This window comes from Molothrus aeneus, chromosome 18, assembly GCF_037042795.1.
Source record: "Molothrus aeneus isolate 106 chromosome 18, BPBGC_Maene_1.0, whole genome shotgun sequence".
Lineage (NCBI taxonomy): Eukaryota > Metazoa > Chordata > Aves > Passeriformes > Icteridae > Molothrus > Molothrus aeneus.
Window position 1 is genome coordinate 7,347,533 of NC_089663.1, and position 14,424 is coordinate 7,361,956.

At 44.7% G+C, this 14,424-nt stretch overlaps 1 protein-coding gene across 15 annotated transcripts in view; it reads right to left on the reverse strand.

The window, feature by feature from the left end:
- Window positions 1–1,786: 1,786 nt before the first annotated feature.
- Window positions 1,787–14,424, reverse strand: part of FBRSL1 (fibrosin like 1) — a 502,157-nt gene continuing 489,519 nt past the window's right edge. For 10 of the 15 annotated variants that reach the window (XM_066562562.1, XM_066562557.1, XM_066562559.1 and 7 more), the window contains 7 exons: window positions 14,280–14,318; window positions 13,365–13,436; window positions 11,979–12,111; window positions 8,784–8,861; window positions 7,266–7,349; window positions 6,023–6,263; window positions 1,787–4,010 (listed from right to left, as the gene is read on the reverse strand). In XM_066562562.1, coding sequence (XP_066418659.1) covers window positions 2,777–4,010; window positions 6,023–6,263; window positions 7,266–7,349; window positions 8,784–8,861; window positions 11,979–12,111; window positions 13,365–13,436; window positions 14,280–14,318 — 1,881 coding nt within the window. In that variant the 3' untranslated portion in view covers window positions 1,787–2,776. The remainder of the gene's footprint in view (window positions 4,011–6,022; window positions 6,264–7,265; window positions 7,350–8,783; window positions 8,862–11,978; window positions 12,112–13,364; window positions 13,437–14,279; window positions 14,319–14,424) is intronic. The other 5 variants (XM_066562568.1, XM_066562567.1, XM_066562565.1 and 2 more) reach the window with 2 other exon arrangements.

Sequence of the window (14,424 nt, forward strand, 5' to 3'; positions counted from 1 at the left end):
GCATAGCATTGATTTAATGCTCACTTTTTAAGTCATACACAGACCAAATGCTTCCAAAGGGTATGGCCCATTTTTTGCATTTTTTTCTGAAGTTTGCAGTAATAACCTCCTTGCTCACATGTACTTGCATTAGGAACATGCAGCTGTGGACTCTAGCAGAGGTTAGGGAGGCTAATTTATGCAGATCCATGTCAGAAATGGTGTCAAACAAGATCCCATGTTGGACACTGGCACCAGGAGAATTACAATCCCCCTGAGCCAGCATTATGAATCTTTATGCTGAGTCCAACACACTTTTCACACCCACCATGTGTTCAATGTTCCTCCACTTTCAGCTGCGAGAGCAGGTGCTGATTTTTAATGCCTATTTTTGTTTTAAGCCTCCTTTCATCAGATTAAGGACCCTGCTATTTTATTTCATTTTATTTTTTCATGCTCAGTAATTTAGTCACACGCAGACTCAAACCCAGGAGCTCTGCCATGCTGCTAAAGCCCTGTCGGCCGCGGAGCGCGAGGGGCTCGGGGCACGGCTCCATCCCCGCAGACAGCTCAGCCCAGGGAAAGGTTTGGGAAGCAAATGGGAGGTGCAGAGCAGCGCTGGAGGTGATAACCTTCCCGTGGTGATGCTGGCAGCAGGGTCCCTCCACACGAGCTGCTGCACACAGGCTGTGCTTCTTTTGCTGTCCTTCCTTCCCCTGGCAGGAGATGCTGAATGAGCCCTGGGGGCGCAGAGCCCGAGGTGCCTCTGGGTCGTGGGGTGGAGATGCTGCAGGGCTGGGGGCACTGCTCTGCTCTCCTCCCCAAACCCCCAAATCCCAACCTCCAAAGCATGTTCCTTCTGCTGGGAAGGATTGACAGGCAGAAGCAAATCCCTGTCCCAGCACCAGCCCCTTCCGGCAGCTGCCTCCTCCCAGCCGTCAATAAACCATTAGCCTCGAGTCAACAGCGCTGGCTACGACACACAAACACTCAACTGCCTTTTTCATCCAAAATCAATGTTGTATTTATCTTCATTGATCTACAAGGAAACTGAATGTTTAAAATTACAGGGGGTGCAGGGGGGAGGACGGGGAGGGGGGGGAAACAAGAGTTACAGAGCCAAGAAAATAGTAGCGGATGGCTGAATTAACTAGAGAGAAAAAGCCCAGGATATATAAAACATGGACACTGAAAAATAAAATAAGGGAAGGGGGGATGGTACAGCAAGTAAAACATGGCAAAATTTACATATGGATGAAAAGTAAAATTGGAAATAAAAAATAAATCATGCCAAAAAGCAGTTCAAGGCAGAACCACACTGAAACAAACATTTGCTTATGGTCTTCATGTACTATAGATAATATATCAGAATTTCTTTTTTTTTTTAATCAACCATTAGACTTTTTTTTTTGCACTCCTAAAATTCTACTTTGTCTTGTATACAGATTCCAATAAGAACACTGCACAATTAGCACAAGGGGTCCACGGAAAATTGTCCTTGCTTGCCAGCGATCCTGCCCACAACACAAAAAAAGAGAAAAAAAAAAGGAAAAAAAAATAAGGAAAGGGTCTGCCGCATGGTACTGTGCCAGTTCCATCTGCTTTTGCCAGCTTGAAAAGTAGGAAACCAAAATTCCCTTCCAGGAGCGTGTGTCTTTCTCTTTCCTTGACGAACTGTCCCTTGTGTTTGTACAAAAAATTCAGTCTCTCTTTTTTTTTTTTTTTTTTGTTAAACACAAGCATCCTTCTTCCTGTTCACATGCCATTGCCATTCTGTCTCCAGAGTTGCGAGTTGGTTGTTTTTGGGTTGTTTTTTTTTTAAATTTTTTTTTTATTTAAAACCTTCCTCCCCCCAACATCCACTAAGACCTGCCTCCGAGTTCTTGCATAGTTGAAGTATATATGCCGTACTGAGCTTTCTGAGTGTGAATTTCTGACTGTGACAAGAGTATGAGTTGTAACCATGTTAACAAATAACCAGAGTGGTTCTAGAAACCATTTTTATAAAGTCTACCTATGTTAAGAATTTAATATTGGTGTACATTTATATTAACAGAATATTTACAGTTTGTTTTCTTTTTTTTTTTGTTTAAAACAAGAAGTCAAAAAAAATTCCTCTTAAATTTCTGCATAATATAATAAGGCAAAAAACAAACAGTTTTGTACATTATTATTATTATTAATATTTTAATATATATCTGTAACTTCGGTTCCAAAGTACCAAGGTAAGTGATCAATTGGCCTCAGAAGGGAACCTCACAGTGGACTGTAAAACTACAGTATTTCCATAAATAATACTTTTAAGAAACCCTGGGTATTTTTTTCTTAAGGATCTGAGGCCTTTAAAATGCAAATTTAACTAAAAACAAAAGCAAAATTTCTTCTTTTTTTAAGTGAATAAAGAGCACAAAATTAAAAAAAATACAAATCCATTAAAAATGTTTCTCACATTTGGGAAAAAATGTACAAACTTGATATTCTTAACTCATTTTTTTTTTTAGCACAGAAACAAAAAACAAAACCAAAAATCAATACCTATATATTAAATTCCCATTCTCAGCAACCTTCTTGTTGGAAAGTCCCCAACCCCGTTATTTATGGAAATGTGCTTAACTTCTACAAATTTTACATTAAAAAAAAAAAGTTTACAGCAGTGCATTTTGTAAAAGGTTTGTTGTTTTCTTTTTTTGTTGGTTTTTTTTCCTGTTTGTGTTTTTTTTTTTGTTGTTGTTGTTTGCTTGTTTGTTTGCTTGCTTGTTTTTTATGTACAGGTGAGTTTAAAATTCAATGTTGGGGACTATCGTGCCTCTACTTCTTTGGGGTTCCTAGAGGGGGAATAGTCCCTGGACTCTGAGTTTGTGAGTGGGGTAGTCCTGCGAGGGGAGGCAGGTCTGGTGCTGCTGGCTGGTACGAGAGGCGGCGGCGCGCTCAGCGCTGCGGTCGGCGGGTTCCTGTTCAAAATCCCGTTGTGCATGGCAGTGGATGGACTCAGTCTGGGGTAATGCATCCCGCTCAAATGAGGCATGAAGGATGGCACGTGTGCCAGGTGGCTTTCGATGGGGGACGAGTGCAAGTGGTGCATTCTGGCACGCTCAAGTTCTTCCCGTAAGTGCAAGCGCTCGCGCTCCTCCACTTGCCGCAACCGCTCCTGCTCTCGGCGGGCTTCCAGAAGGTTCTCGTGGTTGTAGTCGTGTGGTTCCCTGTCTCTGTAGGAACGCTCGTGGTCATAAAAGCCAGAGGTGGTGGGAAACCTGTGGATAGGATCTGTCCGGAGCTGGAAGTCCATTCGACGGTGCAGGTCTAAGCTCCGGTAGGCATCTCGCAACGGGTCCCTCATCGGGTCCCAGGAAAATCCGGGATGCGGCAGCCTCTCTCTTCCTGACAAAGGGTTCATGCCTATGAGCGGGGTCATCATCCTGCTGCGGTCCAGGACATTCATGTTGTTCATCTGGTGCACGCTGCCCATGGAGATGGGCATGGAGGCAGCCATCGAGTGAGGCAATGATAATCCATGGAGAGTGGGCGGTGGCGGATGCTCCACTGACCGGGAGTGCTGGGAAGGCTCAGACCCAACCACTAGCACATCACTGTCTTCCTTCCTCTCCTCCTTGACTTTGATGTCATTCTTAATCTTCTGGAGGTCGCTGGGAAGCTCTGTCTTTCTCTCCATGTCCTTGCTCATTAGATTGGTAAGCTTCAGGCTCTCACTTAGTGCAGGTTTGCTGTATGGGGATACAGACTGGATTACTGGCTTTGTGTTGTCCTCAGAGGGTCTCTTATCATGGCTTGGAGTTTCCTTCACTGGGGAACGGCTCTCTTTGATCTTGTGTTCAGCTATGGGCGGCTCTCTCAGCCGGTCAGGGTGCTCTCTCTCGGGCTCCTTGGACCTCTCCCTGTCCCCGAGGCTGACCTGCCTGATGGGCTCGCTGGAGCTCTGGCTGTTGCTGCGGATGAGATTGCTGATCTGGTGCGTCACTGGGGCGGATGCCGGTGAGGATCTGTTCGAATGTCTGTTTTTATCCATGAGGTCTCTGTAAAAAGACAGAAGGTACGTCCTTGGTTATGTGTGAACAAACACACCCGTGATGTTGGGCATGCACAGTGCTGTGCCCATTTGTACACTTTGAGATTGCTCAGAAAGGATTTGGAAAGTTCTGCAAACATCAGCTACAGCTGCAATCCTATGCTAAGCGATATGCACGAGCTGCCTTTACATACTTTAAAGACAAAAAAAAAGTTAAACGTTCACAAATGTAGGACTAAACTGGGGATGTGGCTGGAAGAATACTATATTCACCCTAAGACCATTTCACTGAGAAATGTAGGGAAAGAAGAATTCTAGACAGCTTATTTTTCTTTTAAAAAAGCTTATTGTGTGCTTATGTGTACATCTTGCTGCCAGACAACGACCTTCTCAGCTGTAAAACTTGGGTTCCTTTCCTAAAACACGGATCCAGGCACACAAAACAGAAAACTACAGAAATGTATGCAGGTCCTTCCGAAGTCAGCCTCATTGTCTGGAAGCAGCCATAAGGTGAAGCTGATTTTCCTACAGAACTGTAAGACTTTTTGTTATTGGCAGTTCTTGCAGGTAAGCCAGATGCTTCAGGAGAAACACCCTTGAATCAGCCACGAAACTGAACAACTGAGCCGTGTATCAAGAGGACCTGCTGCGATAAACAAGGGGTCTGATGACAACATCCACGGTTTAGAAAGAGAGGCACAAAGGTTTACATTTCCAATTGCACCTCTGCCTCTGAGCAAGCCAATTAGTCACAGTTAATCCCACCTTTTTAACAGGGGAATAAATAATGCTCACCTTCTAAAAGCACTTTGCTCTGAATGAGAGACACTTTAAATGCAAAATATGATTGTGTGATTGAGAGAACTGCATTATGCAGCTGAGAGGCTCACTTTGCCTAAGTTTTATGTTGTGTTTGTTTTTGAGAGCTGTAAGACCTGAGTGCTGAAAGCTGGAGATGTTCTGGGGAGCTGTGTAAGTATTTATCCCTTATGATTACATTTGCTAACCTAGCTTTCTTCCTCTGTGGTAGTCCTGATTGCTGGTCAAGGATGTGGTTTATTAAAACCATGGCCAAATAGGGATGCTGGGGACAGCTTAAGCTAAATTAATAGAAGTGTAATAGAGCTGTTAACCCCTGTGTGAACACTCCTGAGAGTAAAGTAATCTTGCTCTGCAAATTAATTCCATTAGAGCCAAGAAGGGACACCTTCCCTACCTGAACGAAATCTGTGCAAGGATGTCAGACAATTTAACATGTAAAACAAGAAGATTTTCAGCCTATTGCTTCCATATAATCTTGTTCACAGGTACTGCCTGAAGATCTCATTAAAAGCACTCCAGCAATCTATGAACCCCTATCACGAGTCAAGCATACACATCTAAGACTTGCAGGCTGTTATTGCCTACAAAGAAGAAGCCTGTTGGAGACAACTGGGCTCTGAAATGTAAAGGGCTTCACAGCTTCAACATTACGTAACTGGGAGCTAATGAAGTAACTATAGCCCAGGTGATACAGGCCTGTCATCTTTAATAAGGATTTGCCCACAATGCAATTTTTTAAAATCAGTTTTGCTAATGGATTCATGCACACTGCTCCAGATACAGGCATTTGCATTGTTATCTCATTAATGTCCAGCTAACATTTGAATTCATCAGCATATCTGTACATTAATGAGAACTACGACTGTCTCCAAAGGACCCGTCACAATTTCAGCAGTCCTAAAGCAGCTGCACTGAAAACAGCCAAGTTTTCAGTGCAATGAAAACACAGCAACACACTCAATTCCTCAGCCTGGTGTGATTTGTTAGCCAACTAGCAGGGACTGGGTTACTGTATTTCCACAGAAGACAAATCCTAAAAGGCAAAGAGGAATTTTTGTGGTGTTGCTAGCACTTGTGCTTATCAGAGGAAAAGACCCACCAGCTGCTTTAAGGATCAGCAACATTTTAGGGAAAACAGAAAAAATACAGAGGAAAAGCAGTCCCAGGAGGAAGAGGTCAGAAGCCCACAGTGCTCACCTCTCTTTGTCTCTGTCGTCCTTGCTCAGAGAAAGGTCCCTCTTGTCGGGCTCCCGCTCCCTGTCCCTGTCCCTGTCGTGGTTTGTCACCGAGGAGCTCCGCTCCGAATCCGAGGGCTTGGGCCACTGGGGAGGGGTTGGGAAGGACGGCGGGGTCCGGTGCAGTCTGTTCCATGGCTCATGGGGGTTATTGAAATTCTGCAGGTTTGGGCCATCTTTGTGAGTAAAAATGTTGTTGTGAGCTAGAATAACGGCAGGGGGAGGAAGAGTTAAAAATAATTCAAAGCAAATCATTTATACAGACATTTTTCACAATATTAGTCACAACCAGAGCTGTCCTCTTAAGGCTTTTGAATGGTGAGGGGGAGCTACTAGTGAGTGAAGACAAATAATTCCAACACTGGGTGTAAGATCCACCAGCTTTTAAAGGCTGTTGTTGGAGGAAGCTTTATACATTTCAATAACTCAGAGACTACTGAAAATGCCCAGCTTCTCTTCTCCCCCCACCCCAGGCAAGGGCTCCAGCACAAAAGCAGTGTTTTTCCTCAGCTCCTCTCTCTGGCAGAAACTTTAATTTGTGGGTAGTTACAAGCAATCAGCTGCCTGCAGCTGAGGCTTCAGGGATTTTTTTTGTTGAAGAACCCAGACTATTTGGTGGTATGTATGTGTGTGTATAAACACAGAGCTTGGCTGTAGGCTTTTCAGAACAGTCACTCGATTTTCCTCCATCCATCTTCAGCTGATTCCTGTTGCACCATGAGATGCACAAGCATGCTCTCTTATGTGTGGCTCTCAAGCATGTTTAGCCTACAGCTGACATGTTTTTGAGGTAGAATTATTTTACACATGTAATTTAAACTTCAGCCAACGTTTACAGAGGATGTCTACGCGAATTAGAAGTATCAATAGCTGCCCCACCGTGCATCTTCGCTGGTGAAGGGTGTTACTTTAGGTGCCCACAGGGTCCCAGAGCTCGGTGGGGTTTTGCAGCTCCAGTGGCTCTCTGAGCACTCAAGGTACCAACCCTCAGCAGTGAGGAGGCACAGAGCACAGCTACTGACCTCTGTGACATGCAGAAAAGCTCCCACCGCAGAGACCTGGAAATCTTAGGTGCAGTGTTTTCAGATAGGAGAATGGAGGTTAGGAATTAAACTTCTTTAAAAACTACCACCAGCTGCTGTAAATATTAGCATGTGGCTTTTCTGGAAGGGATGTTTGTCTGCAGTAACCCAGCCAGTACTTACTCAGAGCATGACTGCCTAATCCTCCAAAGGCATTGCTGCCTAAGTTCCCAAGGCCGCTGAAGGTGCTTGACCTGCTAAATGGATCTGGAAAGGCAAACAGGGATTTAGCAGGCATTTAGCCAAGAATGTTGGAGAATGAAACGCACCCCTCCCCTTCTTAACGGTTTGAATCCAAGTAGGATTAGGCCAGACTTTAAGCTGATCCTTCTCATTGCAAGGTTCTTTGCACAGAAAATTCCCATCATGTTAAAATGGAGAAGGGATTCAGTGCTCACTCTGCAAACAGGTGCTGTAATAAACTCTCGTATGTGAGTCAGAAGTGAGTTAGAAATTAAGGTCTAATAGCTGAAATTAGGGTGGCTGCTGAGCTATAACTCTCTTTCCTTGTCAGTACTAATAGTAGAAACATTGCAATTGCCTTGAAAGAAGAATCTCAGCAGGCCCTTAGGCCAGCACTGAGCAGATGACTGTCTTGTTTATGCACTTTTTTTCTAGTAAAGGCACCCATCACCAGAAGAGGTTCCTCTCTGGGAGCACATAGCCCATCTCAGGTTTCCACACTCCAGAGACAGCTATGGGTTAAATCCTACCAGTGTACCTATTTTCTTTCCTACTGGTCATCTCTAAACAACTCCTCCTCCTGCCCACTGGCTTTTTGACTGTCCCCTTCAAGCCCTTAACTTGCCATGTTACAGGAGGTAATGCTGCTCTCCACTTCCTCACAGATATCACATTTAAAATATCAAGGCAAATGGCACAAATAGCTTGTGTCTTAAAGCAAACAGCTATTTGCCTATTTACTTATTTAAAACAGTTCTTGCCCTTCCTCTTTGATCTTAAGTAGCTGAGTGACTCAGTAGAGATAGTTAATTTTGACAGAATGTTCAGGAATTGATGTAAATCTGGGTATTTGCAAGAGAAAAAAGTCTACTAGGTCATGTGGCATGTCACATTTACTGATTGGATGAATGTTACTAAAACATTAATCAACAGAGCTTGAACTTTAATTGGCAATGAGCTGCTTGTGAGCTTCTAAAATGAGGAAATTTGACAAAATCAGGCTCTACTTACTGCCAATTAGGAAACTGAAAGTCTGGCAAAATGTGCAGAACATCTACTTGCCAGGAACTGTTCCCTGAACTCTTTTACAGAACATAGTCAAGACCTTTCATAGGTGGAAAATGGTACAGGAGGAGCCCATTTTAAGCTGAGGCTTGTCTGAGGTATCTTTGCATAAATTTCCCCCATTTCTTCAGGCACATTCAGGAGCACAGGACTCTACAGGTCACATTTTGGCTGCAGTGCGGTGCCCCAGCAGGGACAGATGTGACAGCTCTGCACTGCCCTCTCCTTTGGGGGCCAGTGAGGGCATGTGCTGGGAGCTGGCAGGGATGAGAAGCTGGCCAGCTTTGGCATCCTCAGGCAGTCTGAGCCTTTCCCTCCCCTGGTGCAGGACCACACTGAGAGCCAGGAAGGGGGCAGAGGTACAGAGGTGAAGGCAGGGCTACTTACACTTACCTGCCAAGTGGTTTGTAGGCAGGAAACTGCTGTGGTGAGGTGAGGGACCAAAAGGGGTGGTGGCTGGATGCGTCGCACCTGTGGGAACAAGGTCCCTTTTTAGTTCAGGGGCAAGTGACTCCTGGTATACACAGAGCTCCTGGCCATCATGTTCAAGAGCTGGATGCAAAGGCCACATTGAAACAACAAAAGCAGGGGAAGACCCCAAACCTTGGCTGAGTGAGCAGCATGATCTCCCTGAGAGCCCTACCAAGGAGTCTAACAGGGCACTGGGGGCAGGAGCAGACCCTGCACTGAGAGCTGCTGCTCACCTGCAGTAACAGGGAAGCCAAGCTCTTTGTCTGGCATTTTCAGTCATTACTCCATGTTTACATGAAAAAGGGCCAGCCCAGGTTATGGGCCCAGCCAGAAGGTGCTCAGAGGTGACTGATTAGTCTGTATGAAACACCAGTTAATGACAGGCACACAGGGAACATCAATCATGCTTCTCCCATGAGAGCTCCAGCTATGCTCTCACATCTGTCTCTGCATCCACAGGCTCCCCCTGGCATTTTTTCCCTTTCCTAGACACTGCTCATTGCCATGGTGCCTCACCTCCTTGTGGGAAAGAACACCACTGCTGAGCATGCTGGATTACACCAGGCTGAGGAGATGGGAAGGAAGGGGTGAAACAAGCAGGTCTGCCCTGTATTTCAAGGTGGACCAGGCTCATGCAGGAAACTCTGCTCTCCTTTCAGAGCAGAAAATGAGAGATTTTCTTCCTTTGCAGGCAGGCATATGTGAATCTGAACGGGCTCACAACCTCAGAGTGAGAAGCGCTGGTGTCACCTGTCACTGGGGCACTTGGTCAGCGCCTGACCTGGCCTTCCTTGGAGACAGAGCCCAGCCCTGATGTGAAACACACTCCTGTGTCCAGAACATGAGCAAACTGTGAAACCTGAGAGGGAGACAGAGCTCTGTGTCCCTCACCAGCTTGGGCACCTCAAACCCAAGCAGCCAGAAAATGAGTTGAAGAAACTTAAGAGAGACCACGGCAACGAGACCCATCCAGTTCCTCTCTATAAACATCCTGACTGCTCCAATGCTTCAAGACGGATGGAGACTGTCATCTTCCTAATCCTTTAAGATTTCAGAAGGTGTATAATGGATGGGAGATTTCTTCAAAGGAGACGGCTTACAAACTCCACTACATGGGCTGATAATAAAAAATCCTCTGGAGGAAGCCAGGAGCAGCATTGCAGGCTGTCAGGCTGTTATTAAATAGACTGTCTGCCAGGCAGCCCAGCATCCCTCCTGGAGACAGGTGGCCCTAAGATAACTTATGTCTCCCCCAGTAACCAGGCAATGCAGCAGAACCAATGATTCACACCAACTGCACACGTGCTCAGTAAGGTGAAAAGAATGCCTCAGATATTCCAGAGTAAAAGCTTTATTCCTCCACGTATTCCAGCTGCAGTGTTTGCTCACACTGACAGCACTCTTTACCTGGATTTACTGTGTGATGGCTCTTGTGATTAATATACTCACAGACAAGTTGTTGTAAGGTTGCTTCTCTCTACTGAAAGTTTTCTATTAGTTTGCCTTCTTTAATGTTTCTATTTCATACTATTTTCCCTCTTGCTTTTACGAATGAAAAGCAAGCCATGCTTGCATCTTTTAAGGGAAAAAACTCCAGATAACAACTGGACTGGTGCTTTTCTGTCTGTTAGGGTAATTCTGTCCAGAACAGCCTACAGTAGCAAAACCAGATATGAAATAAGATTCTTGTAATGACAGCACAGGACAGTGATAAGGAAACATCTGCCAGAGGAAAACAGCCAGAGGTTTGTAAATAAGCAGTGCTTATGCATCCAAGGAGATGCAATAAGTATCTTAACCTTGTACTATCAAAACACCTTTACAGAGACCAAAATACAGGGTAGTGCCCTACAAAGGAGAGCTGGTACCAGCACTGATTACATGTGGTAGAAGTGTGCATTTGATGCTTAAGAATTTCCATCCACAGACAGAGCAGAAAGACAGACTGAAGCAGAAAGACAGACTGGTGGAGTTCCTGAAGGCTATTTGGCATTTGAAACTCAATTCTTAGAGAAATTTCAGCTCAATTGTCATCTGTTGCTTTTCTGTCATTTTTGGGACTGGGTTCAAAACTAAAGTCATTAATTTCCACAGGGTTGAACCAAGGCTGAATATGACCATGTCTGCACTGAATTAAGGTGATTGTGCAATATTGCATCATAAAACCAGAGTAACATTAGGGAAGAAAATGTCATTATTTTCCAATTAATTACATACATAAAGAGCTAAGTTACATCTCGTCAATTGGTGCAGCTCATTCAGAATGCAGACTTCAGCCTCTCAAACACAGAGAGAAAATGTGAAGAAGTTGAGAAGAAAGTTAAGTTTGAGAATAAGAACAAAATTTAGCATTTGGTAGACAGATGTCCACATGAATCCACGCTGGCATCCTAGACCAGAATGGGAGAGCTGCAGTCTCCCATGGTCAGAGCCATCCAGAACAACACAGTGAAGGTTAGTCCTTTGGTAATTGTGTAATTGTAATTACTTCTCCAACAGATTGGAAAACAATTGATCAGTGTAAATTGTATTTAATTCTTTGGGGCTCTTTGTAAATTCAATATATCATTTTAAGCCCTGGACTTGGCTTAACTTTGTAACACATAGAGGAATTTTCTATTTAAAAAACAAACACTTGACAAATACACCTTCTGTGATATTTTCAGTGCTGTTATTGAAGTTTTCCTTTTACAAAACCCCCTTGTTTTCAGAAAACAAACAGAAACTTGGTGAGTGGAGGAGCTGAGAAGAATAACATGACAAATACAAAAGCAAGAAAGAGACTGGGGCCACTTCCAATCCTGTGCAATGGAAACATTTTCAAGTGTTTTGTCAAAATCGCTTTTAAAAAATCATTCTATAGCCTAGTAATCAGGCATATAAGAACTAGCTGCACACAGGAGTGTGGGCCAACTGCTGCAGCTCAGTGATGTGCAGAGGATCCTGCTCTGGAGGTGGTGGCAGAGCCCTGGTCACAGCAGAGTCTCTGCATCTCTTGAACCAACCTTGCTTCTGTTTTTGAGGCATATGTAACTGTAAAGTCATGCATGACATACACTGACTGTTTCTTGTTTGTTTTGGTTTGTTTTTAATAAAAAAGGAATGATCTTCCCTTACCTGTGGTAGAAAACAGAGGTCTGGCAAGATCTTGTGGATAATGGAAGCCTGGAAACACTCCAGGGGCGGGAGGTCTGCTGAACAGGTCAAGTTTACCACCTATCTCTAGCTTGTGGGGATCCAGCTGCATTTGCTGTCAAATGATATAAAACCAATCTCATTACACACTTCCTTTTTTATGGGAAAACAAGAGCGGGAGTTAAGGCTCATTCCTCCCTCGCCCTGCCAGGGAGCGTTGGTGACAGCGACAGCAGCGTCCCCGCTCACGCAGCGCAGCCATGGCCGGGCTCTGCCAGGCTCTGCAGGGCCACCCCAACCCTCCCAGCTGCCTGCCCCACGCCAGGCTGAGGTCAGCAGGGAGCCCTCAGCCCCCAGCACAGGCTGCAGCAGGAACAGACACAGCGAGGGCACGGCGCCCCAGGAGCAGCCAGTGCTCTCAGCCTGACAAAAATACTCTGCAGGCACAGAGCTGCTGACAGAAGCCTCGAGAGCTGGGTGATGGGCTCGTCTGTTCTGCCTCTCCAGTTTGAGAGAGACATGCCCATACTGTGCCCTTCCTGCAGCCAGGACAGCTCAGTGGGCAGGCAAGGGGCAAAGGATGAAGGGAGCTATGAGGCTCCTCCAGAGACTGTTTTTATCCTTGTCCTGTAGAAGTGAGCATGGCCAGAACTGCACCTTAGTCATAGAAGCCTATGAATAGCTTAATGATTATGTATTTGCTTATAAAAATATATGGACATACACCCCCTTCAGAGGCACCTACTTAAGCAGAGAATAGCCTTAATTAATGGGACAAAAAAACTATTCTAGGAGCTGTGAAAAAATAAAATCTACAGAAGTCCCTTTATCAGCTATTCTACCTGCCATAGGGAGTCTAAAGCCTGCAACAGCACCCCAGGGTACCTACATCCTGTTACCTCTTGAGTGCTAAACCCCCTCCCTCTGCCCACCATCACAGCAGCACAGGAAGCCCCACAATCTCTAACACTGATGTTATCAATCTACTCTGCTGCTCTCTGCTCTGTAATGTTCTTCACTGCATTGGCCATTTCATTACCTCCTCCACAGGAGGTACTAATGCAGAAGGGAAGCGACATTAAATGTGCATGCTTTGTGAAAAAAAAAAAAAAAAAAAAAGATTGACTTGGGGAAATTACTCTGTCCCTCACTTTCTTCCCCCCTTTCTGGCTGTACACCCTTCCACCCAGCTCCTCTGCCCTCAGATAAACTTTACAGTTGCTACAATAAATGTTAAAGGAGTGTAAGTATTAGTTAATCAATACAGGCAAGCTTGAGAATCACCACAGTAACTGCTTCCTGCCCATTACTCAAATACAATCTGTAAGCTAAAAGACCTGGCTGTGTTCCAGAAACCATCTGAATTACCTTTATCTTTTGCTGGTGATGGTAGATCTGCCAGGCGATCTGTACATGAACCGCACACCACTTCCCGGGCTTCTGCAGTGGAAAGCACAAGAATTTAGATTAATTTATACGTTAGCAATCTACATCAGATAAAACATTTCATTTCCCTTACTGTCAACCAGGCAGCTAAGCAATGAGAAAGGCTGATTACTAAAACGGCACAATGGGTGATCAACATTTTCTGCTGTACTGCAGCAGATGATGTTTAAATTAAGAAGGAAACAGGAAGAATGTGGGATATCTTCCCCATCTCATGGACATCTGAGATCCTGCCTTGTTCTTTCCTACTTGCACTCCCCCCTTCCCAAACTGAAATGAATGGCAGCAAAGAACAGTACGCCATGCTTAAGAGAAAGCAACTAATGGCTGAGAGTTCTGTTTCTGAAAAGAGCCCTGTTCATTCACCCCTGCTGCACTGCAGGCTAAGTCATGCGTGGTTATTATGGCTACTGGCTTTTGGGGAGGGAAAGGGAAGGGACAAACAATCCCCAGGATGAGCAGGGCCACAGCTGAACAAGTCCCTGTTTTCAGCTGAGCCGTGGTACTCACTGTTCCACTGCTTATGTGGAACATCAGCACACTCACCCAAGCCAACACGAATCTGTTCACTGGTGAATGTCTGCCCATGCTCACAGTCATTTATTTCTGTGACCCTCATTTCATACTGTGAACTATTAATGCACATAAATGGATGCAAAATAAGGCTGGGATTCAACCTAAATGTTATTAATCAGAAGTGGCAGAGATCTAACTGATATTTTGCTTCAAGTAAAAGATGAGCATGAGATTTTCTACTGTTCATGTTAAATTACAAAAGCACATGCACAGTATTCCAAGTGTCTGTGTAAAAATATGTATATAAAATCCCCCACAAACCTTACTTACTCTTACTGGAGGCCTATAAGGGTCTGACACCTATGGAAAAAGCAGAAATAAAACAATCAGTCTTTCTAAAACTAGCCAATATACAGAAAGGTGGGGAACTTCCTTCCTCTGAACAAGTAAAAGCATTTAGAAAGCA